Source organism: Notechis scutatus, chromosome 6, assembly GCF_049901735.1.
Source record: "Notechis scutatus isolate UNSWTSFEM ecotype Mainland chromosome 6, rNotScu1.2, whole genome shotgun sequence".
NCBI lineage: Eukaryota > Metazoa > Chordata > Lepidosauria > Squamata > Elapidae > Notechis > Notechis scutatus.
In genome coordinates, this window is record NC_142014.1 from 53,159,737 (window position 1) to 53,187,563 (window position 27,827).

The 27,827-nt window shown below is 36.4% G+C and overlaps 1 protein-coding gene and 1 long non-coding RNA gene across 2 annotated transcripts in view; one reads left to right on the forward strand and one right to left on the reverse strand.

Moving 5' to 3' along the window:
- Positions 1 to 1,535: 1,535 nt before the first annotated feature.
- LOC148130226 (uncharacterized) overlaps positions 1,536 to 27,827 on the reverse strand; it is a 48,732-nt gene continuing 22,440 nt past the window's right edge. The window contains exons 2-3 of the long non-coding RNA XR_015750117.1: positions 6,881 to 7,006; positions 1,536 to 2,903 (exon numbers count right to left, since the gene is read on the reverse strand). This is a non-coding gene — a long non-coding RNA (uncharacterized LOC148130226). The remainder of the gene's footprint in view (positions 2,904 to 6,880; positions 7,007 to 27,827) is intronic.
- FAM227A (family with sequence similarity 227 member A) lies at positions 1,554 to 27,168 on the forward strand. Its single transcript, XM_026692792.2, has 15 exons — positions 1,554 to 1,674; positions 2,102 to 2,187; positions 2,858 to 2,936; positions 6,953 to 7,041; positions 14,894 to 15,040; positions 15,888 to 15,989; positions 17,330 to 17,428; positions 18,356 to 18,479; positions 19,529 to 19,636; positions 21,239 to 21,303; positions 21,651 to 21,762; positions 24,203 to 24,321; positions 25,022 to 25,179; positions 25,399 to 25,548; positions 26,534 to 27,168. Exons 1-15 carry the CDS (start codon positions 1,554 to 1,556, stop codon positions 26,667 to 26,669), a joined length of 1,695 nt encoding a protein of 564 aa, XP_026548577.2. The 3' UTR covers positions 26,670 to 27,168.

Below are 27,827 nucleotides of genomic sequence, written 5' to 3' on the forward strand. Positions count from 1 at the left end.
GCGGGAGACCTACACCATTTCTGACAAATGGCAGTCCAATCTCTTCTTGAATGTCTCCCACAACTTCTGAGGGCAAGCTGTTCCATTGGTTGATTGTTCTCACTGTCAGAAAGTTTTCCCTTATTTCCAGGTTAAATCTCTCCTTGTTCAGTTGCCATACATTATTCCTTGTCTGGCCAACAGGTGCTTTAGAACAGGATCCCCAACCTTCGCGCTGCCCGGTTCCGACATCAGCTGGGCGCGCGCCGTCAGCGTCAACTGGCGCCGCCATCTTTTATGCGAAAAGCGCTTCCGTGCGTCATAGCTGGTGAGCTTTTCGGTAGAAATGGCTTTCCAGAAAAGCTCACGGGCCTGCGCCCATCTTTATGCGAACAGCGCTTCGGTGAGCGCAAAAGATGGCGGCGCCCAGCAACCAGCGGCCGTAAGGCTTGTTCCGCGGCCCGGTCCGTCGCGGACCGGCGGTTGGGGACCCTGCTTTAGAAAATAGCTTGACCCTTCCTCTCTGTGGCAGCCCCTCAAATATTGGAAGACTGCTATCATGTCTCCCCTGGTCCTTCTCTTCACTAGACTAGCCAAACCCAGTTCCTGTAACTGTTCATTGTATGTTTTAGCCTCCAGTCCCCTAATCATCCTGGTTGCTCTTCTCTGTACTTTTTCTAAAGTCTCAACATCTTTTTTATAATGTGAACAAAACTGGATGCAGAACTCTAGGTGTGGTCTTACTGAGGCTTTATAGAGTGGTATTAGCACCTCCTTTGATCTCGATTGTATCCCTCTGTTAATGCAATTTAGGATTGCATTAGCTTTTTTGGCTGCTGCTGCACACTGCTGGCTCATATTGAGCTGGTTGTCCACTAAGACTCCAAGATCCCTCTCACAGTTACTGCTGTTTATATATTTATATCATCATGTATATTTATATCATCACGTAAATTTATATATTTTCTCCACAATGCCCTATTTTCCTATATAAATGTTTTAAATTAATAAATTCAGCTTGGAAATTGAAACCAATATAGCTAAATCCAAGTTCACTTTCTTGGAAGAGGATTATATTGGAGCCCACTTCAAAGTCCCCAATCTCTTGTCCGCCTTGCCCTACCTCCCACTTTGCATTCATGATAGTCCCAATTCAATCTTCGCTTCCCTCCCTGATTGTTAATGCAACTGTTTTCTACTCTGGCCACTTCCCCAACTTCTGCAGATTCTTCCCAGGTGATATCACAAGGTGTCACCATGGTCTTATTCTTGGACTCTATCCAGCCAGCTTCTAACTCCTATAAAAAATAAATAATCCCATCTGCAAAATACTTCACTGATATACCTCAGCAACCCATATACTTTAATAGGGCCCAAGCTATTGTAAAAAAGGACTTTCAACATGTTTTCAATACAGTTTCCTATGTAAGTGACTTCTTTTGTTTCTACATTGCAACACAAGGTGATGATAATTTGTTAACTTCAAGAATGATTGAGAGTAAAGTGACTGAATAAAAGTGTGTTTCAAGTGAAAATATGCTTTCCTTCCCCTTTTTAATGTTGTTTTCTGCAGGATGGATTTAATACATACTAAAGCATTTTTAAGCCCCCTAAGTGGGTTCTTGATTTTGCCATCCTCAACCCAAGAAGAGAGAAGCAAAACCTTGAGTTGCAATTTGGATGACCTTCCACGCTGTATCCTTTTTCCTTTTTTTCACTAATTACAAACAACATGAAGTTTGCATGAAAATATTTCTCTATATACACATGTATATTTCCATTTAGCAGAAAGATGCTTTTGTGATACAAATTGTTATTGGACCAAGTCCCCGCTCAATTTATTTTAGAAGAGATTTGAATTGGATCTCTAAATTAAGGATTTCTTATGAAAAATGCAAATAACTGCAAACAAACAAACTAGATTCTGTTTTAATTGTGACAGATATTGATGTCTAGCCTGGTGCCTTAACCACTACACTAACCTGGCTTCCCAAATAAAACAATGCATATCACATTTAAAAAGCAATATTAAAGTAAAGGAAAAAGAGACAGAAATAACAGCAACATTTGTATAGTGTCTCTACAGACTTTTGGGGGAAAAAACCCTTAACAAAATTGTTAGTGTATGTCATTGGCAATATACAAAATGTGAATAAAAAAATATCTCAGTTAGAATTGGGACTGAGAAGATATGACAGTAGCGGTGTGGTAAGTAAAGATACATTGCAGCATTTTTAACCTGTAGAATTCCAGAATGTTTTTCTGATCTAATTTTAAGCGATTTAGGAATTGTCAAATACCTTGCTTAGCCTTTTTGATGACAAGGTGAAAAACAATGCAGTTTTTTTTCTTTCTAAATATAAATACACATATAGCTGAATAGGTGCAGAAAATAAAAAGCACATACCAAGCTGATGCAGCTGCATGAACAGTTTAAATAATGAAAGCTTTTCAGCTTGAAATTATGCACAAATGTACATAGCACAAAAACACAATAATATTTATCAGTTTTGGGGAAGAGTATTGGTGATTATTAGTTGTATAATGTATTGCTATTCTTCACACCATAGTTAAATCATTCTTGTTCCACATGAATGAATTATTTATCAGGTTGAACATTGTTAGCAATATAGAGATTTGGATTTCTTTTAAGTAAATGAAAATTTATAGAGCAACTGAAAATGAAGAACATGATTCTAGGAAAGGCAAGCACTTTAAAATTCCATTACTTTTGATGGAGGAGATGCAATATTTTAACTATTCAGATAAATGGGAATTACAGAATAGATAATATTTTCTTTTACAGTTTCTCCACAAATAAGATACATTTAAAGAAAATTGTGTCAGATTATCTTTTTCTTTATTGTTATCACTGAAGGTGATTGAGGATATGATGCAGAGGAAATATGCAGGGTTGAAGGGTCCTAGAAGAGGAAGACGTATTAGCAAGCAAAAAGGTAAGCATAATGATAATATTAAATCAGTGGTCTAATTGCTTCAAACATAAGGTTTCATTACATCATATTTAAACATATCCATTTTTGTCATTGCTAGTTAAATCAGATATCTTACTAAACTGCTCTTCTAATAACCATAGTTAAGAATCCAGAATGTTTGAGGAAGCTGTTGTTTGCATCAACCATCTCCGCTGATGAAATACTTGACATTTCCCGCATTGGCCGAGAGCTCAAAAACAGAGACGGCTCTGTGGCCCCACGCTTGTGCAGAGTCATTTGCAAAAATGAATCAAGCAAACGTAAATTCATTTACACTATAAATTCACTCGCCAAAACCAACACCAACCATAAGAACCTCCGTTGTCGCCCTGACCTAACCATACAGCAACGTGCCAGCTCCCGTGTACTCCGCACTGAACTCAAAAAACGTCTAGACAATGGAGAGAAGGACCTGTACATTGACTACCATGCTGACTGTATCAAAAGTAAGCCACACAACCCGCAACTCAGCTTTAACCCTCAACCACAATCCTACCTCAACCGATCCACCATCACCCAAGACTAGGCATGCATGCCCCTAACTACCTCAATTCCAACTACTGCTGGCCTTAAATGCAAACTACTTAATGCAAGAAGCCTCGTGAATAAAATACCTGAATTTTTCCTCCTACTAAATATGGCTAAATTCGACATTATATTTGTCTGTGAAACATGGCTCAATGCATCTCTCCCTGACTCCATTACCACAGTAAGAGACTATCATGTTTACCGATCAGATCGTGAAATTCGTAGAGGAGGTGGTGTTGCTATCTTCTATAAAAAGTCCTTACATCTAAAAAATATCAAAGTTACCCAGGAGCTCTTCCTGAGACCATCATCTGTGAACTATCCTTAAATATCACAATTCGATTCTTACTATGTTACAGAGCACCTGATTATGACATCGAACATGTAAACAAGCTAAATACATTACTAACATGGGCTGCATCCTGCCCATACCCTTTTATCTTTCTTGGTGATTTCAATCTACCTCATATTGACTGGACTCTAAATGATTGTACAACTGAAATCATACACACAACCTTCTACAATGCTATTACAAATCTGGGACTGGAACAACTAGTAACCAACAACACTAGACTAAACAACTGCCTCGATCTCATCTTCTGCAATAGTTTGAATTTAATTTACGGAATACAAACTAAAGAACCCTTTTCCAGCAGTGACCACAATATGATTGACTTTTGTCTCAACATACACCCACACAAAAATCACCACAATGATGTAATCCCCAATTGTAACTTCAAAAAAGGCAACTATAATCTTATAGACAACGATCTCTCATCCCTTGATTGGCAATCTCTATTCACTGGATGCAATACTGTTGAAGACCATTACAACATATTTTTACTTGAAGTCAAAAGAGTCATCAAACTATATGTACCAACAACTCCCAAAACAAAACAAAAAAGCAGATTACCCATAACAATAAGGAAACTTCAATCCAAAAAGAGATAACTCTGGCGGAAAAACAAATCTGGTCACGTTGCCAATTTCAAAAGCCGATACAAAAATTTATGCCACCAGATAAAGACCGAATGCACCAATTATCACATTAAACAAGAGGAAAACCTTCTAAGCACCAATTCCACCCGTGCTTTTTACAATTTTGTAAACAACAAACTAAAAGATTCAAGGTCCATCCCACCCCTGATAGGACCTGATGGTAAAGACTGCAATGACGACACCATTAAAGCCAACATCTTTAACACATTCTTCGGCTCAGTATTTGTAAACAGCAATGGATCATGCCCAGTATTTCCTAGCCGTACCACAGATAACCACAATGATCTAATACATATCGATTTTACAGAAGACAATGTTGAAAAAGCACTACGCAATCTAAAACCATCTCTATCTATTGGACCGGATGGAATATGTGCCTACTTCTTAAAAAAGCTATCCACTGCCATAGCCAAACCTCTAAGCATAATCTTTGAAAAATCTTTCAGGACCAGCTCCTTGCCTAACCTATGGTCACAAGCCACAGTCATCCCCATCTTCAAAAAGGGAGACCCAAGCCTAGTTGAAAATTACAGACCAATCTCCTTATGCTGCGTCACCTGTAAAGTCATGGAATCAATTATTAACCAATCCATCATCCTCCACTTAGAGACAAACAACCTACTCTCCAATAAACAATTTGGTTTCAGAAAAAAAACTATCCTGTAATCTGCAACTCTTACACTGCAAAAACATATGGACGACACAACTCGACCAGGGCAAAGCAATAGACACAATCTACATAGACTTCTGTAAAGCCTTTGATTCAGTGGTACACGACAAACTACTCCTAAAAATAAAATCCTATGGTATCTCTGGACAACTGCATAACTGGATAGAAGCATTCCTGGCAAACAGACAACAAATGGTCAAAATTGGGAGCGTCCTATCAAATTCTGTACCTGTCAATAGTGGTGTCCCCCAAGGCAGTGTTCTAGGACCAACTCTCTTCATACTCTACATAAATGACCTCTGTGATCATATTAAGAGCAATTGCGTTCTTTTCGCTGATGATGTAAAGCTGTTCAATACCACAGACAATACTGCTACCCTACAAAAAGATCTTGACTATGTATCAGAATGGTCAAACAAATGGCAACTTCAAATCTCAACAAATAAATGCTCTGTCTTACATATTGGCAAAAAAATCAGAAAATAAAATACAAGCTGAATAGTCAAGATCTTGTTGATGACCCAAGCTCTGTAAAGGACCTTGGAATACTCACCTCTAATGATCTAAGTGCTAGAGCCCACTGCAACTACATAGCCAAAAAGGCATTAAGAGTTGTTAACCTAATCCTCACGTAGCTTTTTCTCTGGTAATATCACACTACTAACCAGAGCATACAAAACATTTGCCAGACCAATACTCGAATACAGTTCATCAGTCTGGAACCCACATTACGTATCTGATATTAGCACAATTGAGAAAGTCCAGAAATATTTCACAAGAAGAGTTCTCCACTCCTCTACTCGTTGTAGAATACCTTATGCCACCAGACTTGAAATTCTAGAACTAGAAAACCTTGAATTACGCCGTCTTCGGTCTGATTTAAGCATGGTATATAAAATCATACATTGCAATGTCCTACCTGTCAATGAATACTTCAGCTTCAACCATAACAACACAAGAGCACACAATAGATACAAACTCAAAGTTAACCGCACCAAACTTGATTGCAGGAAATACGACCTCAGCAATAGAGTGGTCAATGTCTGGAATCCTCTACCCGACTCTGTAGTTTCTTCCCCAAACCCCAAAAACTTTAACCTTAGACTGTCTACTATTGACCTCACCCCTTCCTAAGAGGTCTGTAGGGGTGTGCATAAAGCGCACCAACGTGCCTACCGTCCCTGTCCTATTGTTTCTCTTATTCTTTTATTTTTCTTATATGTACCCATATCATGTATTCACAACTATGTATACACTTATACTTATTATCTTGTAAACAATTGGCAAATCAAATAAATAAAATAAATAAATAAATAAATAAAATAAAATAATAAATAAATAAATAAATAAATAAATAAATAAATAAATAAATAAATAAATAAATAAATAAATAAATAAATAAATAAATAAATAAATAAATAAATGTTTGAGGAAGCTGTTGTTAGATGTGTACTTTTACCCTGTTCTATTTGTTCAACATACATCTTCAAAATTTCATAAGTTCACTCCTGGAGCATGAGTATGATTGGGGATGGGGACATAGCAATGGTCCTAATTTTGTCTTGTCAGAGGATTATGAATCAGGGCTAATACCAAATTACAATAGCTGTTATTTTGTGTATAAATAAGCTCCCTTTAGCTTTAAATGCACGACAAAACAAAAACTTTTGACATGGAACAAGTCTACATTTCTCTGTCTGATACATACCAATTACATTTGTATATTAAGTGAGCTTCTATTCAGGGGCTCAATAGGAGTTTTCTTTTTCTTACATTGCAGAGAAGGATCAGGCCGTGACACAGAGATACGGAAGGCTTGGTTCAGATGCAGCTACTTTAAGAAATCAGAAAAAAATAGCTCAGAAAAAGGTATGATACTGAGTGACAAATCAAAAGTCACTGTTTCTTATAAGTATAGTATATAGTATTTAGAAGCTATATTCTTCTTAATGGTTAGTTAATATACATTTTACTGTGAGATGTATGCTATGAAGAAATCATGCAGGATAGGGATCTTTATGTTTAGTGACTATTAAACTACAATTTGTAACCTATTGCATTAATTATGCTAATATTGCAAAATATTTTATTATACTTACTTGGAATTCTGGGAGCTTCTGTAGAAAACATCTATTATGTGCATCTCTCAAAAATACTATAAATGTGTCCTAATAGTATTTAGCATTTAGTAGGGTAAGCAATCTATGGCCCCAAAATTTTTCCGCTTACTGCAACTTTTCAGTATAATTTCCCACCATATTTAGGCAAAATACCAAGTAAGCATAGTGGGAATCCTTTAAAATAAAATTAAAGTAGTTATAAAAAACAAGAAACAAGAAACTCTGAAAGTAAAGAAAAAAATAAAAGCCTTCTCCATGTATATGCAATATTAAATAACCAATGAAACCTTGGATCATCATTTCAGAAATATTTCCTTACCAGATTCCTCAAGCCTCTAGCACTGAGTTTTTCAGCAGAGCTTCTAATGTACTTGAAAAGTGCTTAAAATTCAGAGTAAAATTGAGATATAATAAAGATGTAAAGGAATATAGAATTGAGGCAAAAGATACGCATTTAGACAAAATACTCTCAAGTCCTGAGAAAGGGTTGATTTCTAAGCTATATAATTATATATTAGAACAGGGGTCCCCAACCGCCGGTCCGCGGACCGGTACCGGGCCGCGGAACAACCCTTACCGGGCCGCTGGTTGCTGGGCGCCGCCATCTTTTTGGTAAAAATCATTTTTTCGTCAAAAAGATGGCGGCGCTGCGCTCGTGAGCTTTTCCGGTAGAAAGCCATTTCTACCCGAAAAAGCTCACCGAAGCGCATGCGCCGCCATTTTTTTTGATGAAAAAATCACTTCCGGTGACGTCACCGGAAGTGATTTTTCGTAAAAAAAAATGGCGGCGCCCAGCTGACGCCGGAACCGGGCCGCGGCGCCCAGCTGACGCCGGAACCGGGCCGCGGCGTCGAAAAGGTTGGGGATCCCTGTATTAGAACATGAAATGGCTGAGAGAATCATGAAAGGACCTATATTAGCCTGGGGGAAAAAATTTGGTCACAATATAGATCTGGATGACTGGGAAGAAATTTGACAACAAGACCTCGTACTAACTAAATCAGTGGCACATAAGGAGAATTTGTACAAAATGATGTATAGATGGCATCTGGTACCCTCTAGATTGGCCAAAATATTTCCGACAGCAAACCCATGCTGTTGGAAATGCAAAGGTAAATTTGATACTTATTTCCATCTATGGTGGACCTGTCCTGAGACAAAGAAATATTGGTTAAAAATAAAAGAGTGGATAGAAGAAAATATAGAGTGTGGGCTGGAGTGGAAACCTGAACTGTTCTTGTTGGGAAGATTAAAGGGGAATATTATACTCCTAAAGTAAGATATCTGACCATTCACTTATTGACAGCGGCACGGATTTCATTAGCAAAATATTGGAAGAATCCAAATGTACCACCGATACATATTACTATTCAAAAAACGTATGAGTGTGCCCAATTGGAGAGGCTCACACTCAAAATCAGTGAGAAGGAGGACACAGATTATTATAGGATATGGGACAAATGGTACAACTGGGTAGACCGTAAAGGGAAAACACGTAAATGAACCCTAGAAACAAATTATATGCAACGTTCTTTATGAAATGTACAAGAATAACAAAGGTGTGAAATATTCTTTTCTTCTATATTATTATTATTATATTCATTATATCTTTTTATTTACTATTCAAAAATTATGAATTTATTATTAATTAATAGATAGTTATAATCCAACGGGAAGATTAGTAGAGTATTGCAAGTTACGTAGTGATTAAGATTTGATAGTTAATGGAAATGTGAGAAGTATTAGTAACGATTATCAGGCCGTATCAAATTCGATATCAAATGTAAAGTGTTATGTATACATTATTGGTTTTGTATTTTTAAATTTTTATGTTTTTAATTCTTGTAAATAAAGTTTATTTAAAAAAAAAAATTCAGAGAGATATCCAGAGATGCATCTGCCTTGAAAGAAGGTCATACTGACTTGTATAATACAATCAAATATCAGGAATTGACACAAGAAATGTTTTATAATATTTTGTATTATGTCATAAAACATTTTATGATAATTTTATAAGATTTGCCAAATTTCAGTTCTTTGGGAGTCATGGGTCCCAGATTTTGGAAGGATTTTATAAGTTAGCCCATACGAGGTACCTTGGTTGAAAAGATTTTGTTCTATGTTACACTGTTTCAACATAGTTAAAAGTTACAGACAATAGATTAGCCAGTTAAGCCCTTCTCGTCGACGGACTGGGGACTGCGACTGTCCGCAGCTTTGGTCCGTGCTCTCGTTGGAGAGCCCCAATCATTGTGATTAGGGGCTGAAGCTGCCTCGGAGGGGTGGCGGAGTAAGGGAAAGCTGCCAGCCAGGTCCAGGGGAGCCACATCCCCCCTCCCTAGGCTAGGCAATTTTTCCCCCTGAAGACCACCGAGCAGTGGTCTAAAATGGCCACCCTGAAGAGGAGGACTTAGCTGCACTAAGATTTGTGCAGGAGAGAAGAAAGAGGTGGACAACATAAGAACTGGACAACTTGGTGCAACAATTAATTAAAAGGTACCCCAGGACGGTATTTTAAGAATTTTTATGAAAGAATAATAAAGCGGCAGATTTTTAAAGGGAAAGGGAAAAAGAGTGAAAATATCTTTGACAGCTGAGCAGGGCTTCGAACCAGGATTGGAAGAAGCCGGAACAAGATATCCAAACAAATTGAATTAAAATACATTGCTAACAAACAGGCACAATTTAAAGCTGGACTTAGGAGTTTTCAAAAAGAAGGGGGAAATATTTAAATTGAAGATTTTATTGCTTTGGAATACCGAGGTTTGGAAAACCCGAACAAATAAAACGGGGGAAAAGGTGAGGACATTGTATAATGGAGAGTGCCATCTGGTGGACAAAAATTTAAGCTGAGGGAAAGTTCCTATTTCTCTATGAATCGGATCTCATACAACGAAAAGGAAATATTGAAACAATATAACAAGTACCCTAAAAAGTGAAAATTGAATAAGAACAAAAGAAAAAATATGGATTGTTGGACTGATTGGTGATTTTGCTATAAACCCAGTTCGGGAATAGTTGTTAATCCAGAAAGTTTGAAGAAGAAAAAAGAAAAAGATTGGTGATTGTTGGATTTTAATGACTATAAGATATAAGAGTGTGTAACAATATCTCTGCGGGATCTAAAAATGGAACTTAAAAATTTGAAAGAACTACTACATTCAAGAGGTGAATCACTTGCCTCTGAGTTAAAAGCTATGGAAATGGCGATTGAAGAATATGAAGAAGAAACTCAAGAAGCCATCTTAAATAGACAATCAACACAAAGAACACCACAAAGAAGAGGAAAAAGAAGGGGGGTTAAAAATGGGATATTTAAAAAAGTAACTAAAATAGGGAATATTTATAAAAATCGGAAAGACAGAAAGAAACAGCAGAAAAGTAAAGGGAGAAGGAAAATACACTGCTCAAAAAAATAAAGGGAACACTTAAACAACACAATGTAACTCCAAGTCAATCACACTTCTGTGAAATCAAACTGTCCACTTAGGTAGCAACACTGATTGACAATCAATTTCACATGCTGTTGTGCAAAGGGAATAGACAACAGGTGGAAAGCATAGGCAGTTAGCAAGACATCCCCAATAAAGGAGTGGTTCTGCAGGTGGTGACCACAGACCACTTCTCAGTTCCTATGCTTTCTGGCTGATGGTTTGGTCCCTTTTGAATGCTGGCGGTGCTTTCACTCTAGTGGTAGCATGAGACAGAGTCTACAACCCACACAAGTGGCTCAGGTAGTGCAGCTCATCCAGGATGGCACATCAATGCAAGCTGTGGCAAGAAGGTTTGCTGTGTCTGTCAGCATAATGTCCAGGGCATGGAGGCACTACCAGGAGACAGGGCAGTACATCAGGAGACGTGGAGGAGGCTGTAGGAGGGCAACAACCCAGCATCAGGACCGCTACCTCCACCTTTGTGCAAGGAGGACAGGAGGAGCACTGCCAGAGCCCTGCAAAATGACCTCCAGCGGGCCACAAATGTGCATGTGGCTGCTCAAACGGTCAGAAACAGACTCCATGAGGGTGGTATGAGGGCCCAACGTCCACAGGTGAGGGTTGTGCTTACAGCCCAACACCGTGCAGGACGTTTGGCATTTGCCAGAGAACACCAAGATTAGCAACTTCACCACTGGCACCCTGTGCTCTTCACAGATGAAAGCAGGTTCACACTGAGCACATGTGACAGACGTGACAGGGTCTGGAGACACCGTGGAGAATGTTCTGCTGCCTGCAACATCCTCCAGCATGACTGGTTTGCAGTGGGTCAGTAATGGTGTGGGGTAGCATTTCTTTAGGGGGCCGCACAGCCCTCCATGTGCTCACCAGAGGTAGCCTGACTGCCATTAGGTACCAAGATGAGATCCTCAGACCCCTTGTGAGACCATATGCTGGTGCGGTTGGCCCTGGGTTCCTCCTAATGCAAGACAATGCTGGACCTCATGTGGCTGGAGTGTGTCAGCAGTTCCTGCAAGACGAAGGCATTGATGCTATGGACTGGCCCGCCCATTCCCCAGACCTGAATCCAATTGAGCACATCTGGGACATGTCTCGCTCCATCCACCAACGTCACGTTGCACCACAGACTGTCCAGGAGTTGGGGGATGCTTTAGTCCAGGTGTGGGAGGAGATCCCTCAGTAGACCATCTACCACCTCATCAGGAGCATGCCCAGGTGTTGTAGGGAGGTCATACAGGCATGTGGAGGCCACACACACTACTGACCCTCATTTTGACTTGTTTTAAGGACATTACATCAAAGTTGGATCAGCCTGTAGTGTTTTTTTCCACTTTAATTTTGAGTGTAACTCCAAATCCAGACCTCCATGGGTTGCTAAATTTGATTTCCATTGATAATTTTTGTGTGATTTTGTTGTCAACACATTCAACTATGAAATGAACAAAGTATTTAGTAAGAATATTTCATTCATTCAGATCTAGGATGTCTTATTTCTGTGTTCCCTTTATTTTTTTGAGCAGTGTATATATAGAGAGAGGGATATAAATCAGAGGGAGAAAAGATTTGGAAAAACAAAAGGGAAGAGAGGTAATGAGGAACAGGAACAGGAAAGAAAGAAATATGGGAATTGTAAAATAAAGGAAAAAATTTCTTTACCTAGAATATATCGGGACAATGGTAAATGAATTAAGAGGGGATTCCGCATTGATATGAGGGGTAATAATAATGTACTTTGCAATTACAAATTATAGAATATAGTTTATTGAGAGGAGGGAGGGGCACTGATATCTATTTAGAAGATGAATGCATTTTCTTATTTTTATTGTTACAAGAAAGGTTAATGTTTATTATATATATTGAAATGATTGGAATGAATTGTGAGGAAGTTTAAAAATGAGATTAATATCAGTGACCAAGCAAAATGGATTAATTGTTTCTTTCTTTCTTTCTTTTTTTTTGATACCATAAATAAAATTTTATGGAAGTAAAGGGAGAAAATACATTGCAGAATCTGACTGAAAAGTACAATGTAAAGTAGTTTATTTTTCTAGGGATTAATTATTACTATAACTAAGTAAAATAGATGTTTAATTGGGAATTACAGATGAGGGAATTAAGGCATACTACCACTGAGGTGACACCCCAAACTAGTAAAAGGGGAGGGGAAATTTATGTTTTGTTTTATGTGAAAAACTTGTATTAATCTAGATTTTATGAAAAGAATATGCGATGGAAATGCAAATTTGACAAGATAAAAAAGAATTAAAAGGGAATAAGTATGAAGATATGGAAACTATTAGTGATTTTAATGAGAAAAGAGTACTTTGGAAAAGGCAACATTTAAAAGAAATGTTAAGGCTTAAGAAATACATTTGAAATAAATTGAAATGAATTGAGAAGATGTTTAGAATGAGAGTAATATTAATGAATAGCATTAACTTGCCTGTTCCTTTTCTTATATAAAAGTTGAGTGGTAACATGAGAAAAGAGTACTTTGGAAAAGGCCACGCTTAAAAGAAATGTTAATGTTTAAGAAATATATTTGAAATGAATTGAGAAGATGCTTAGAATGAAAGCAATATCACTTAACAGAATTAATGTGTTTGTTTCTTTTCTTATGTAAAAGTTGAAATGGAGAAGTAATAATAGAATTAAGTTAAAAATGGACAAGACAGAATGTTGAATGTAAAAATGAATATATAATTACTGTCATATTTTCATGTAAAAGTGGTGACTTGGAATTATGTTGTACACTGAAAAGAGCCTTTTTTATGTTGTTTTGAAAAATTTAATAAAACTTGTTTAAAGTAAAAGTTACAGACAATAGAGTTTTAGTAGTATACAGACATATTTATATTCGTTTTATATTATTGCCACACCCACTGAAGATTTGGCCTCACCTCTAGATGTTAAATCATTCCCCACTCTTTATAGTTTTGAACTTTCAAAAATATATTTTTAAAAAAATTATTGTTAAAATGTTGAAATATAAAAGGAGGCAAAGAAATGAGACAGAACAAAAGAAGCACTATATATAGATTTCAAAAAAGAAAAAGGCATAGTTAATAGATCTTCTTCCTTTCTATTTGTTTCCTCAACTACTAACCATAATATGTATTTATACATTACATAGAAGATTAGTGGTTGTTAATGACTTCTAATTAAGTCATAAAAACCCTATTTCATATTACATTCAAAAAGTTTCTACATTCATTATCTTAATGTAGTGTATAAAATAACCCAGTATCTATATCAACCCCATAGTGTAAATAAGAGTTGTGGTTGAAGACCAAACCAGGCATGAAATGTAACACCTGGTAGATAATTATTAGAACATGTGGGTATGAATTCTGTTAGAATCATTGTGTGTGGAAGATAATCCTTACCTACCCTGACAAAATCTTTCTCCTAGCTGCACTTGCTGCCAAGTCCAGAAAAGTAAGCCCCGATTGGTGTAAACGACAATTTACTTTCTTTTATCTACCAGGAACCAACCTTTGTTTCAATTTTTACCATAGCGGGACATGGAATGACTTTATACAGCTTTATTTGGTACATTAATGCTGGCCTTTCCTGCTAAAGGAAGATCTAGCCTTAGTTATGAATCTCATGGTTTGAGGTTGGACAAAATATAGCTGTACAAAAATAACAATACTATGTTCCTAATAATTAAATAAAACACAGTATTCATAATTATAATAGTAAACATTGTTATGAAAATTTATTTGGCCCATAGTCACACTCTGCACAAGCAGATTTAATCAATAAGTTCTATAAAGATCAGGAAGCATAAAGTAATATGTTCTGATTTATTGTTCTATAATGGTAACTGTTACTTAGCCTCTTACAATGTCTTCTTTAGTCAGATCCAAGACCTGAATCCTGCTTAGGTCATCACTGCAAGAATAACTGGGGCTTAATTTGCTTGGTATAGTGAGTCCCTAGTCTGACTTATTTACTAACACATTACATTGAACTTAATATATTCTGAACAATAGTGCAACTTGATTGAAAGGTAGCCAACCACACCGGCTTTATTAGGCAGGAGGACATTCATTTTTTCCCTAAACAGATTGCTTGAGTAGAACGTATTAAAGTGTAGGCCTCCTATGTTTCTCATGTATTATACCTTCCTTTCATCCTTAGATGAGCACAGAAAAGAATAAACTTGTAGAGTTGTATCATTACCCAGGATATCATGAAGAGGAACCCACACCACTGCCCAATGGAATAGAGCTAAATGAAATTTTGGAGAAAGTGATTCGTGCTCAGAGTAAAACTGCAGTTGGGAAGGTAGTTCAGACCTTCAGGTTTATGTGGCAATACTCTTATCTTCTGGGTAAAAATAATAGGGATAGATTAATGATATATTTACTTGTTTTAATGTCTATTAGCACCTGCTATTTATAAGTAGCCATAATGGACAATGGTGATGATTGCACAGGTTTTTTTTTTCCTTGCTCAGCTTCAGTATGGTAGATCTAGTTACTTTTCTAATTAACAGAGTATCTAGACATAGCCACTTGATAAGAACAAAAGACTTGTCATCACTCATTGACACAGGATAAAGGTTGAAATAGGTTGTTCTTCCCTATTTCATTTTCCCTTATGTCTTATTATGATTAAAAATGTTCATAGTGAAATGTTTGTCATTACATCCAGAACTGGAAATTTCAGGTCAAAGATCAGAATATAAATCAAGGATTCAAGGAACAACTTTTGTGATTTACAGATTGAGACGGAACCAGTTTTATAATGTGAATTGATTTAGTGGAGAGCATGATCTTAATTATTTTTTTTCAGGTTTTAACTGTCCTTACTTATTCAGATTAGCTCAGTTTGGAGAGCTGAGATTCAAGATAACTGAAACCCCTTGCTATGACTGCTTAACATAGTTCTGATTAGGCCCCCGAGGGAGTAAATGTACCATAAAATATTCTTTCCAGTCAGTTCTGAGGATATTTTGACTAGTAGTTCCCAGCTGACCTTCTCCAGAGGTACAAAATAGCTAGTCCCATTATTGCCAGGCTTTGTCTATGCATACAGGGAAGTCGGGGAATTGCAGTTCCACACCTGTGGAGGGATCATAACACAAGAGAATACAGATCTAGACTATGCTGTCACTCTTGTTTCTTTACAGACGAAGTGGGCTGTGAAAATGCTGCATAGGTTTTTTGATGTTCCGTGCACCCGAGCTGTTTTGCTGGATAGTTTCTGGTGGCAATTCCTGCACTTGTATCATGTAAGGATAAGGATAAGGTTACTGATTAGATTATTAAATTCCATTTCTCCAATTTTTCATTTTTGGTTCACCATTTTTATATTGTTCCATTTGTTTTAAAATAGAGGTATTCCAAATGTAGCACTATCTATATCTCTAATATGTTCTATATAATTATAAAATTATAATAACCTATTCAAAAATTTTTAATATTGGCAAAGAAAAACTATAACACTTTTTAAAAAGTCTTATAACTATTGCTTTAATTTGGATTTTTGCATTCATAGCCGCACAGGTAGTCCTTGACTTGCAACCATTCATTTATGGACGTTCAAAATTACAGTGGCACTGAAAAAGTAACTTTTGACCATTTCCCACACTTTGGACTGTTGCAGCATCCCCATGGTCATATGATCAAAATTCAGACACTTGGCAATTGGCAGTAGGGTGATCACCTTTTGCAACCTCCTGACAAGCAAAGTCAATGGGAAAGCCATATTCAGTTAAAAAGCCATGTTACTAACTTAACAACTGCTGTGATTCCCTTAACAACCGTGGCAAGAAAGGTCATAAAATGGAGCAAAACTCACATAATAACTGCCTTGCTTAGCAATGGGAATTTGGGGCTCAGTTGCAATTGTAAGTCGAGGACTACCTGCAGCTTACTTTTCCAACTCTCTGATTCTGTACCACATAATGTTAATTAATGTTAATGATGTTGTTAAAGCCAGTGAAGTACATATTTATGGCATTCACTAATGCATTATGTTAACAATTTTGTAGAGGGGAGAGAAAAAGTATCTGATCATATATCTCAAAAATGTGAATATTGCAACTCAAGGGCATCAAACTTACAAGATTTCTACAAGGATGGTGCAAGAGGAAAGAATCAGATGTCTGTCGGTCTATCACATTTTTGGAAAACCAATACAGTATATGATCCTCCCTCCCTTCCCCTTCTCTTTCCCCTTCTCCGTCCCTCCCGCCTGCCTGCCTGCCTTCCAGCTTTCCCAGTGACTTTGCTTGTCAGAAAGTTGCAAAAGTGATCATATGATCCCAGGATACTGCAACCGTCAAAATATGAGTCCGTTGCCAAGAGTCTAAATTTTGATCACATGACCATGGGGATGCTGCAATGTTTGTAAGTGTGAAAAATGGTCATGTCACATTTTTCAGTACTATTATAATTGTTGTAAATCAAGGACTATCTATACTTCTCAGAGGCAGTCCCATTTCATCTAATGATGCTTTTATCTTAAGCATCTTGTAACTAGTTTTCCTTCCTAATATTACATTGCCATGACACTGTGGTTAAATAAATATGCTTTCAATAATCCTGCAATTTATAATTCTCCCAATAGCCAAATCGAGAAATTCAGGGGCATTTGTTTCAACGCATTGCAGAAAATTATGCCCTCATTCTATTAGGCAGGGCTTCCAATCAGGAATGCATCCTCACGGTGAGTAAAGAATTTTAAGAAATTCTGGACTATAAGCAATATTAGTGTTATCTTTTTAAAACCAAATCTTAAGAGTGATATGATTTAAATTTTAGAAATACAGGAAGAAATTTTAAATGTAAGGGTTAAAACTGGAACACTACTTAATATTTCTTTTTCAATAATCAACATGGCTTTTTATTGTATAAAATGTGTGCCATCTCTTCATTTCCAATGAATATTAATACTTTCTCCTCCTAGGAAAATTAGATAAAAATTAAGATGAACTTAATCTATGGATTTTTTTTCCATAAGTGGTCAGTATCTAGCAACAGCTTTCCTCTGTTATGGTATTTATTTCTAGGATCTGGTTTTCAAGGAATATGGAAGTTCACCTGAATGTGAAAGTTCTCTCTAGTTTTCATTAATACCAACTCAGTATCTATGTAGTCATCGACATTTTTTACTGTAATTTAATCCTCCAACAATATATACAGACATTTTGTATCCTTACCTTTGTGGCAAGCTATGGTTTTGAGGACTAAACATCATCATTTAAATAATTATGCAGTAATTTCTACTGAAAGAAATCATTGCTCAAACCTATGCACAGAAATCTTCTTAGTTTGTACCTGGGCAAAACTAGTTAAGATTCAACAGTATTCAAGGGGGGAGGGTCGGACCTCAGCCTCGTGCCCACACAGGGATTCTAGACTAAGTCCCCATTTGGCTCTTCCCCCCTGGCTCTGCCAGTTACTCTCCTACAGAAGGTTAAAAGAGAAGATGATAATTTTCTGCCAATGGGGACTTGTAAAAAGGTTTTAAGGAGGTTTGATATTCTTATAACATAGACTGAGAATTAATTGGCTGAGAAATTTAAATTCTCAAATACAATTGCCATAGATTTATTTGAGATTTTCTCCCCCTCCTGCTTTGTTTGGGTTTTAGTTTTTTCCATCACTACTATGTCAAGCTGTGTATATCTGCTTCTGCTCCTGTTTCCCGAGGTCCTGGTTTAATACCTCTGAATTCAAGGCCCAGCTCTGTGATGTATTCTTCGAGTGGCTGGGAGGTGAGATGCCATCATATTCTTACTCAAGGAGTGGATCTTATAGATTTTGACCAAGAATTCATATATTTTTTTATCATGTGGTATGTCAAAACATGAAATATCACTGCCCCTCAGTTATACTTTACTCATCTAGATAGGAACCACACTTACACTTTCCAAAAATTACTTTAAATTATTGCAACAAAAATATTGATTATGGCATAGTTTTTTGTGAACTAGAGACCAAAGTATGCCATAATAATAATTCTTTAAAATGTTTTAAGATTCTTTGTTGTTTCGACTAGTTATATACCAAGAGAATTTGTCCTTGTATTTCTTAAGCACAATCTTATGTCAACTAGGTAACACAGCATGTAATATGGCATATGGAAGAATGCTGTTTATAGAGAAGACAGCACACTCCACACCTATGCTGCAGTGTTTTATTAACTTCTTGTGGTATAATCCTTTAACAGTTATCCTGCAGTACATCAGGCAAAAAAATCTAAAAAAGGTTCTTCAAATTTTTTCTATTTTTTGAATACTTGGAATTCAGCTGCCCTAGGAAGCTTTTGTTAGGATGGCTGTCATTGTCTACCAATATATATTACATGCTAGCCAACCATAATCTACTACTTTCCAGATGAGTTAAAGTTCAGCTGTGTTGTTTGGGCTGCTTAGAAATCATGAGCTGAAATCTCAACATATTAGGATGGCCCAAGTTGCAGATGTATGTGCCAAAGGCTTTTTCCCAGTTATGAACCCAGATGGTTCATAATCTGGGGGGAAAATGTAGTGCTGAAACTATCCCTCTTGGTTGCCTGAATAGAGACTGCTTGGGAACAATAAATATCAGTCCCTTTATATGATTGTTAAATAATCAGATACAACATGCTATTTGAAAATGCATTATGTTGTATTCATTTGGTTCTTTAAATTGTTTTAATTGTGGTCTCCCGTCAATTTCTTCCTCTCATTCCTTTTGTTTCAGCATAAAATCTAAATTATACCAACATCATCCACTAGATTATGATTTTCACTATGAATCCCTTTTGGCACAACCTTGTTAGGTACACTGCGCGAACCAAGAAGTTTCTATAAATGGGATTACTCCCAGCTGGAACCAGAGCGGTCAAGGAGAGAAGATTTGATGTCAAGAAAGAAAAAATTAGGGACTGGTAAAATCTTGATAACATTTATGTTTTCTTTCTTATGTAGTCATTGATTTAAATAAAGTAGTTTCTCATTATGAACCATTATATTGTGTTACATCAGTAAAATTTAAACAATATGCCAGTTCCCCCTTCTATTAAAGTTCAACCATGCTAAGGAGTCAAAATGAAATCAAGGTTTGTATAGTTGTCATGGATTAGTGCTAAATATATGATTTAATTATAGAATACTGCAATTTTAGATATTCCAAATAATAGTATTTCAATAGAGAATATGAGAAATATTGACTCTTCTTGGCAGATTATAATGCAAGGCTGGATAGATCAATGGTCTAAAGCAGTACAAATTAGACCTACCATATTTTCTTTTGAGTTTTCAAAATTAAAAGTTTTAGTAAAAACATTAATCATACATACATCTTAAAGCAAGGGTCTTCAACCTGGCAATTTTAAGACTTGTGGACTGAGAGTTGAAGTCCACAAGTCTTAAAGCTGTCAAGTTTGAAGACCCCTGTCTTAAAGCAAAGTTAATCTATAGTAAATAGATTAATCTGAAAATGGTGGACAATCTTGTCTGAGATTTTGTAGAAGGTGAACATCTGGATGTAAATAGCTATTGCAAGTCCTTTTATTACTTTTTAACTCACTCTATCATATTAACTGTAATATAAGCCTAGACACTTGCTTTAATTTTTTCAGGATTATGTACCTGCATAATACCTGAAATTTTCCACACGTGGATAAATGGCAAGTTAAAACAACCCTGATCATAATATGCCTTAGAGATGAAAACTAGCCTATAGGTTATATGTTTTCATCACAGCCTCTCTTGAAAATAGGTTGCAATACAATGTTGTAGAGCAGCGGTTGCCAACCTTTTGGACCTCGGGGACCACCAAACTCATAATTTTAAAGCCCAGGGATCACTAACTGGTTCTGTGGGTGTGGCCTAATTTGTGGGTGTGGCTTGGTGGTCATGACTGGCTGGGCATGTCTTGTATATAAATATTATAAATATTTATATAAATATTGAATTTTGTATAAAAAAAGAGCAACTTTTACCAAAATCAGGGGAAGGAGGCAGGCAGATTGAGTTGCTCACAGATTCATTCAGTGATCTATCTATCTCCATCAGCTACCTGAGTCTGTCACATAAAATTTGCTTGCCATGAGTCTGCACTGAATAATAGAACCTTCAGTCCTAAGGGAGGTTCGGCTGTGCTTAAAAGCAGAGCCAAAGATCTAAAGACTAGCTAGAAAGCAAGAAATTCAACCATTTCCTGCTTCCTAGCTAATCTAAATCTCCTGGCACAGCAGAACACCTGATGGTCGGAAAAATAGCAATTTAGCAGGCAAGTTGGCCAGTTAAGGAGTGAGTGGGCAGGGAGGGTTCCCGCGGGCCATTTGGGTGGCGCAGTCTTGTGTTTCTGCATAGCCTGGATTAATTGCTTTTGGGGGTGCTCTGGGGGTGAGATTTCTCTGCAGCCCACCAAAATTTTCTCGCAGCCCATTGGCGACCACTGTTGTAGACAGCATGCACTGGATTCAAGGCAAGGAGAATATACCAGCCTTTATTGATTAAATTTCATATTTCTTTCATCTCTATAGGCACTGGTATATCGTTTGAAAGCTACAAGCAATACAGTGCTATAGGAAAGACTCATTTGCAGAAGGTAAAATATGATTTAGAGTTGGAAATAAAGCCATTTTTATTTTTTTCAGGATATGAAGAAAAAAAGAATTTACCAAATGCTAAAGCTGAATGTAATGCTATTAAGAATACATTTTTACAAAAAAAATCAAAACAATGTTTGTAGCAAGAAATCATGCACAATTATTTTGCTTCTTTTCAAAGAGCAGAGGATCTTAGATTGCCAAATATATTTAAACTCTATTTTTCTTTGAAAAATGTACCAACCCATAAATCAGATTGTAATGCACCTCCAGTTCTCTTTCCTAGTCTGATCTTCTAATATGAAATTATATTTATGTTTTTTTCATCTTTCTTTTTTTGAAACAGATTCCATCAAGGAAAACATTTAACCTATCTATTAAAAAAGGCAAGAAATCTGTATCTGAGAAAAAAGGTCAAAAGCAGCTTTCCAAAAAAGTTATCGTATTGGAAAGTGAAGGTAACATCTGCAGAATTTTCTATAATACCAACTTTAATAATGTATGTATGACTTCATTTTCAGACTAAGTAAGCAATAATAATGTAGAATGCTCTCTCCAAATAAATGGATATTATCATCATCGTCTCTCCAATTATAAAAAGGGATCTTATTTTCATATATCATGCAACCATATTCCTATGACAGAAAGATACAAATATGCTTCATTTAGTTAGTTTGCAGAGAATTCACAAGATAATAATCTTGTAATGCTGATATTTATCACAAAACTTGACTAGCATATGTCTAGATAATAAAGTACTGCATTTATCTAAGGATTGTATGGAAGCAAAGAGGTTCTGCACTGGTTTATTTCTGTACCATTAGCATTGTTGATTTACAGATGAACACGCTGTGAAGCTACAATTGTTTTACAATTGTTTTTAAAATGTTCTTTGTTTCCCCAAAGATTACAAGCATTTTTGTTTCTTCTCTCTTCCTAGCTGTGGAACTTCATCTAGCTTAATAGTTTTGTAACTCCACTACAGTAGCCAGTTTCCCAAAGTTCTTGTCTTGTCTTGTTTTTCCTTTCCCCCTGGTAGGGTGGTGATGGTAAGGAGATTTGTGTTGCTGCACACCACAATAAGTGTGTTTTCAGCATTTCAGTTTGGCAGAACAATCAAAGATCACCTTTAAACTAATTCTGATAATTTTGGGAGTGAAAATAATAGCTGTAAGTAGTACCGTATTTGCCGGCGTATAAGATGACTTTTTTGCCCTGAAAAACATGCCTCCAAGTGGGGGGGTCGTCTTATACGCCGGTAAATACGTTGTCACTCGGTGCAAGAGCGATGGGGGCGGAGCTCCGCAACTTGCGAAGCCCCTTCAAGCCCAGCCAGAGTCTCTCTTCCTCCTCCTCCCACCCACCCACCCACCCACCCTCCGCCCGGCTTGGGGCGCTTGCGGAGGCCAATCTGGAGGTGGGGTGGGGGTGGAGCGGGAGGGTCTCTGGTGGGGCCACTTCGCCCAGCCAGCCCCGAGCCGCGTAATAACTTAATAAATATTAAGCAGGGCCACCCGGCTCCCGAGCTGCTTTCCAGTGTCCCCTTGGGAAGAAAAGGGGCGGTGGGCGGTGGAAGAAGGCGAGGGACCTCCTCCCGCCCCCTGTCCCATCCCGTCCCTCCTCTTGTCCCCTCCTCCCCTCCCCGCTTAAGAGAGAAAGATCCGCCTCCCCTGCACCGATCTTCCACCCGGCGCCGCGTCTCCCGGCCAGCGCGCTATGACTTGGGAACCGGCCAAGCGACTTTAAAACCGAGCGGAGGCCAGAGATAGCCGGAATTACCCTCCACACCACACACACACACACACACACACACACAGAGAGAGAGAGAGAGAGAGAGAGAGAGAGAGAGAGAGAGAGAGTTGGCAGCTGTCCATCCCCCACCCTTGGAGTCCCGATGGCACGCACGCAGGGGCTGTCACAAAGAAAGGGAGAGGAATTGAGTGCCAGCCTGAGAAAGGCGAAGCTGCCTCTCTAAAGCATTTTGGTGGCTTTGTAAGTTTGGGGGAAAGGGGCGGGGGTGTCAATCAAGAATTATATCCAGAATACCCCAAGTGTTACAACTTACTGTATTTGCCGGCGTATGAGATGACTTTTTTGCCCTGAAAAACATGCCTCCAAGTGGGGGGGTCGTCTTATACAGCGAGTATATAACAAAAACTATATTTTGAGTGGAAATGTTGAGGGCTCGTCTTATACGCCCAGTCGTCTTATACGCCGGCAAATACGGTATATAAGATTAAGTGCTATCGCTATAAGATTTTGAACTGCATTAGCAGAAAGATTCCGTATATTACTATATAAGATATAAATGCAGTTAATTACATATTTTTCTATGAATTCTTTAAAAAAAACTAATAAAATCCTTGCTAAACCTTAATAATACAGATAGAAAATTATATTTTGTATTTTTACTGATCTGCACATCTAAAAATGCATGTAATTTATGCTGCCTAGATTTGATGAGATGAGCTCATCTAATAAATCTAATACAGGTATTCATAGATGTACAACTGTTCATCTACATAAATAAATGTGACCCCTACACAAATCAGCATTCCATTGTTCTGGAAGAGTTTTCTAATTATAGGCCAGTCTCAAATATTCAATTTTCAAATAAAGTGATTGAGAAAATTATGATTCTATAGCTCCAACTGAATGAAATTTATTTTGGGAGCCTATTTGTTCCAGGATATGGTAATAAGTGTAGTGAAAAACTCTGATTGTGGTCTGCTAATAAAATATGGATTTGCTCATCCATGAGGTCACTTTTCTTCAATACTTGAATATGAGTAATAATTCCTTGGGAAAGTAAACTGTATATGTTATTTATTGATTGATGGTTATTTGAATATATAACTCCTAATAGATTAATACTTATCAAATGAGTGCTCTTTTTAGAAATAAAGCATACTACATCAAGTAGTGACCAACTTAAAGAGGATAATGAGAAAGCTGCATGGAGCAGACACCAGAACTTACCCAAAAAGAAACTAAAGATAGCTATGCTTCCTCGAGAGGTGACATTATTTATGGATAATAAAAATGATAAAATAAAGTAATTATTGATGGATCTGTATAAAATAAGAATGTATTACTTACTCTTGTTCAAATCACCCTTTGACATCATAACTTAATTCTTTTCAATTATTTCAACATATATTTGCTTGATTTATTTTGTGGCAAAATAAATCAGCTCTCTCCCAGGTAATGAAAGTAATTTGTCTAAAATGAACTAATGATCCAGAAACATTTTACAAATCTGAGAGTTGTTCAACCTTATGTTTGGGTTGGTTCATATTCAAGTATCAACCTCCTTGAGATTGTGATGGGTTCAGAGTCAGCCTGACAATAAACATCACTCATTTAGAAAGACTGGCTACATTTAGATGAATTATGTAATAGTTAATTAGGATACTTGGATATTGAATATCAGAAAAACCATATATATGGAGAAAAATTATCAAAATTCATAGGAGAATTTCACCAATATATGCATATAATTTTTTTCTTCTGTTCAATGATGTTAAATTCTTGGAGACTAATTGGGAATGTCCTGGCTGTTTTCTTGACAACTATACAGAAACAAGATCCAAAGATTGTGAACAATTTTAAATATATTGCCAAAGTTGTAGCATAATTATTCACCTGATAAAAAATATTCATTCTGAATGTTGCTTTTAGTAATAGATCTAATAGTCATGTATGTTTATTTTCTAGTCACACCCAGCTTGCAATGGTCCTGACTTTACATGGCATCGTTTCAATATTAATGGTCACAGTCCACTAATTCAGCATTACTTCCAGAAACACGGCACTGAATCAAAATCAGGATGTGACATCTTTCTGTCTAGGAGGGAGATATACAAACCAATGCCATATCCTTATGATGTTCAGAAGAGAAGTATTGATGGAAAATTCTTAAGACTGAGCTTCTTCGTTCAACTACTATTTTTTTTTTCAGTATAATATTTAAGAAACGCATTGTTAAATTTACATATAAATATCTAGGTCATTTTGGGAACCCATTACTTTTTCTTTGTGGTTTGCTTAAGAAAAAAATTCTAAGTAGAAATTTCCTTTACATTTAAATTCACTGATTCTGTCAAAACATATGCAGAAGTGATCAAGGAAAATTTTCATATCGTCCATCAGAAGCACAAAGCCTTCAGAAAATGTTATTGGCAACAATACAGAGAAATGAGGAAATTTGATGAACAGAATAAACATAACCAGGAACTTTACAGGTACCCCAAAGTGTACAGTATATTGAAGCTATGTAATTTTATGCATATAATGTCCAGATTTTAAAACTCTTTCTGGATGTAGATATGCTTGTGTAACAGCCACATTATTTTCTTCCTCTAGACTTTCAAGTTTTGTTTCATACCATCTTGTGTGATGAAGAAATCTTACCCATTCTTTTGAATTAGCTGATATTGCTTTAATAAAGAATTGAAAGGAATTCTAGCATCATGATATCAACATGAGCAAAACAGGGCTCTCTCTAGAAATTCCCTGTTTCTTACACAATGCATTTATTATTAATTCTTATTTCTTCATTGACCACTATGGATTATTCATTACACTAACCCAATACATTGCTTTAAGGATTTTTGTATTTGTTTGCTCCCACATTTACATTCTTGATTTGCCCTAAGCTTCACAGTTCAACAAAATCCAAGCTTTTATTTTGTAACATCCATGCGTACTCTGTAAGAATTGCATTTCTGTTGTGTGGATGTTATACTTTTCCTGAATAATTTCAGAGGGAAAAAAATCTTTAATTTTGAAAAAATCCAAATAATTTAAATATATTATTGTACTTTTCCTATATTGGAGAACTCAACTCTTAAATACTTTTAATAAAATGACAGGAGCAAGTTCTTATACTACCCTCACTCTTGCAGCCCAGTTACCTCTTCATCTTAATCTCTCATTCATTATATTTGAGTGAAATACATTATTCTATGAAAAAAAAATCAGTATCTCATAAGCAGCTAGAGCACAACTTGGACTTATTGTGAAAGGCTTTATGTATGTACATAATATGTATACATATATTTCAAGCATTTAGGAGCTGCCTGGTTGAGAGCTTTATTAGAAAATATTGCTTCAATCTTTAGCTGCAGTCATAACTAGATTTCTTCTCAGTTTTAAAATTCAAATAATTTCTCTTCTGCTACTTTATGCTCAAGTAAATTTCATTTTTTCTCTTATCTTGTTCTGCAGAGAAGCTATAAAAGAAGAGATGAAAAAGAGAAAAGCACAAAAACAAAAAGAATTGCTTTCTTTGAGGGATAGGCAGAATAGCTCAGAACCTTCATCCCTGTTTTCAAAAGATTCATCCGGAAAACGCCGTAATTAACCTAGATCCCCCCTTTTGAACTGACATTGATTGAGTTCACTGGAAGCATGTTACAGAATGACAATTTAAATAAAATTAAAGAACCTAGATTTGGTACTAAATGTAAATGTATTGCTAATTAGAAATAAATGAGCGCTACTACATTAAGGGGGAAGAATATGATAATGTTTTAGGAATGCTACTGGAATATAATTTCTTTTATTACTTTTGAATATGATACGTATAATTCTTTCCCATTACATTTGATTTTATTGTATCTCTTTCATTCTTTGTCCAGTTTAAAAATATATTGACTCTAAATTGGATTATTTGCAGCTTTTCTAACATCAATTTCATAATAGGCATACACAATGACAATACTTTTCTTTAGAATTACAATATCTAAGTTTGGAATATTTAATTTGTTAACTGAACTCTACATTTTAGCTCCTAGTGAAACTAATGTGCAAGGTGTTATTTTTCTTTGTTCTTCCATATTAGTCCCAATAAATGAAGTTTAAAAGAGCACCTCTTTTTAAAGAAGAGCATTTCCAAATATTAAAAATTGTATTATACTAGTATGTCTATAATGTTGTAATTATGTTGTAATTTAATTATGTTGTAATTAAATCATGACAATAATAGATATGGATTTATATATATATATATATGAAATTATTTCTATTCTTTTTGTAAATATAATATTTAATTAGGTTCTGAGTATTACCTTTCAAAGAGGATATTCCTAAACTGGAACATATACAGAGGAGAGCAATCAAGATAATTAGTGGCCTAGAAGTTTACATTTGTGAAGGAAAACTGGGGAGACAGAGACATGATAGGTCTCCAAGTATCTGAAGGGCTACTATATAGAAGCCCAGCAGAATTGATCAAGTTGTTCTTGAAAATATGCCAAGAAAAATTGAGCTTAAAGAAGTTTTAGTTGATCAGAAGAAAAAAAACAATCCTAATAGTAAAAGCTGTTCTGTTCCGCTCTTAATTGTTAGGAAGCTTTTCTTTAAATCCATTATTCTGTGTCCTTTGGAATGGTATGCCAGTGTTTCCCAATCTTGGCAATTTACTGTGGAATTCTGGGAGTTGAAGTCCACACATAGCAAAGTGAAAAACATAGCCAAATTTGAAAAACATTGTCTGAGAAGCTAATTTCTTTTTCCCCTC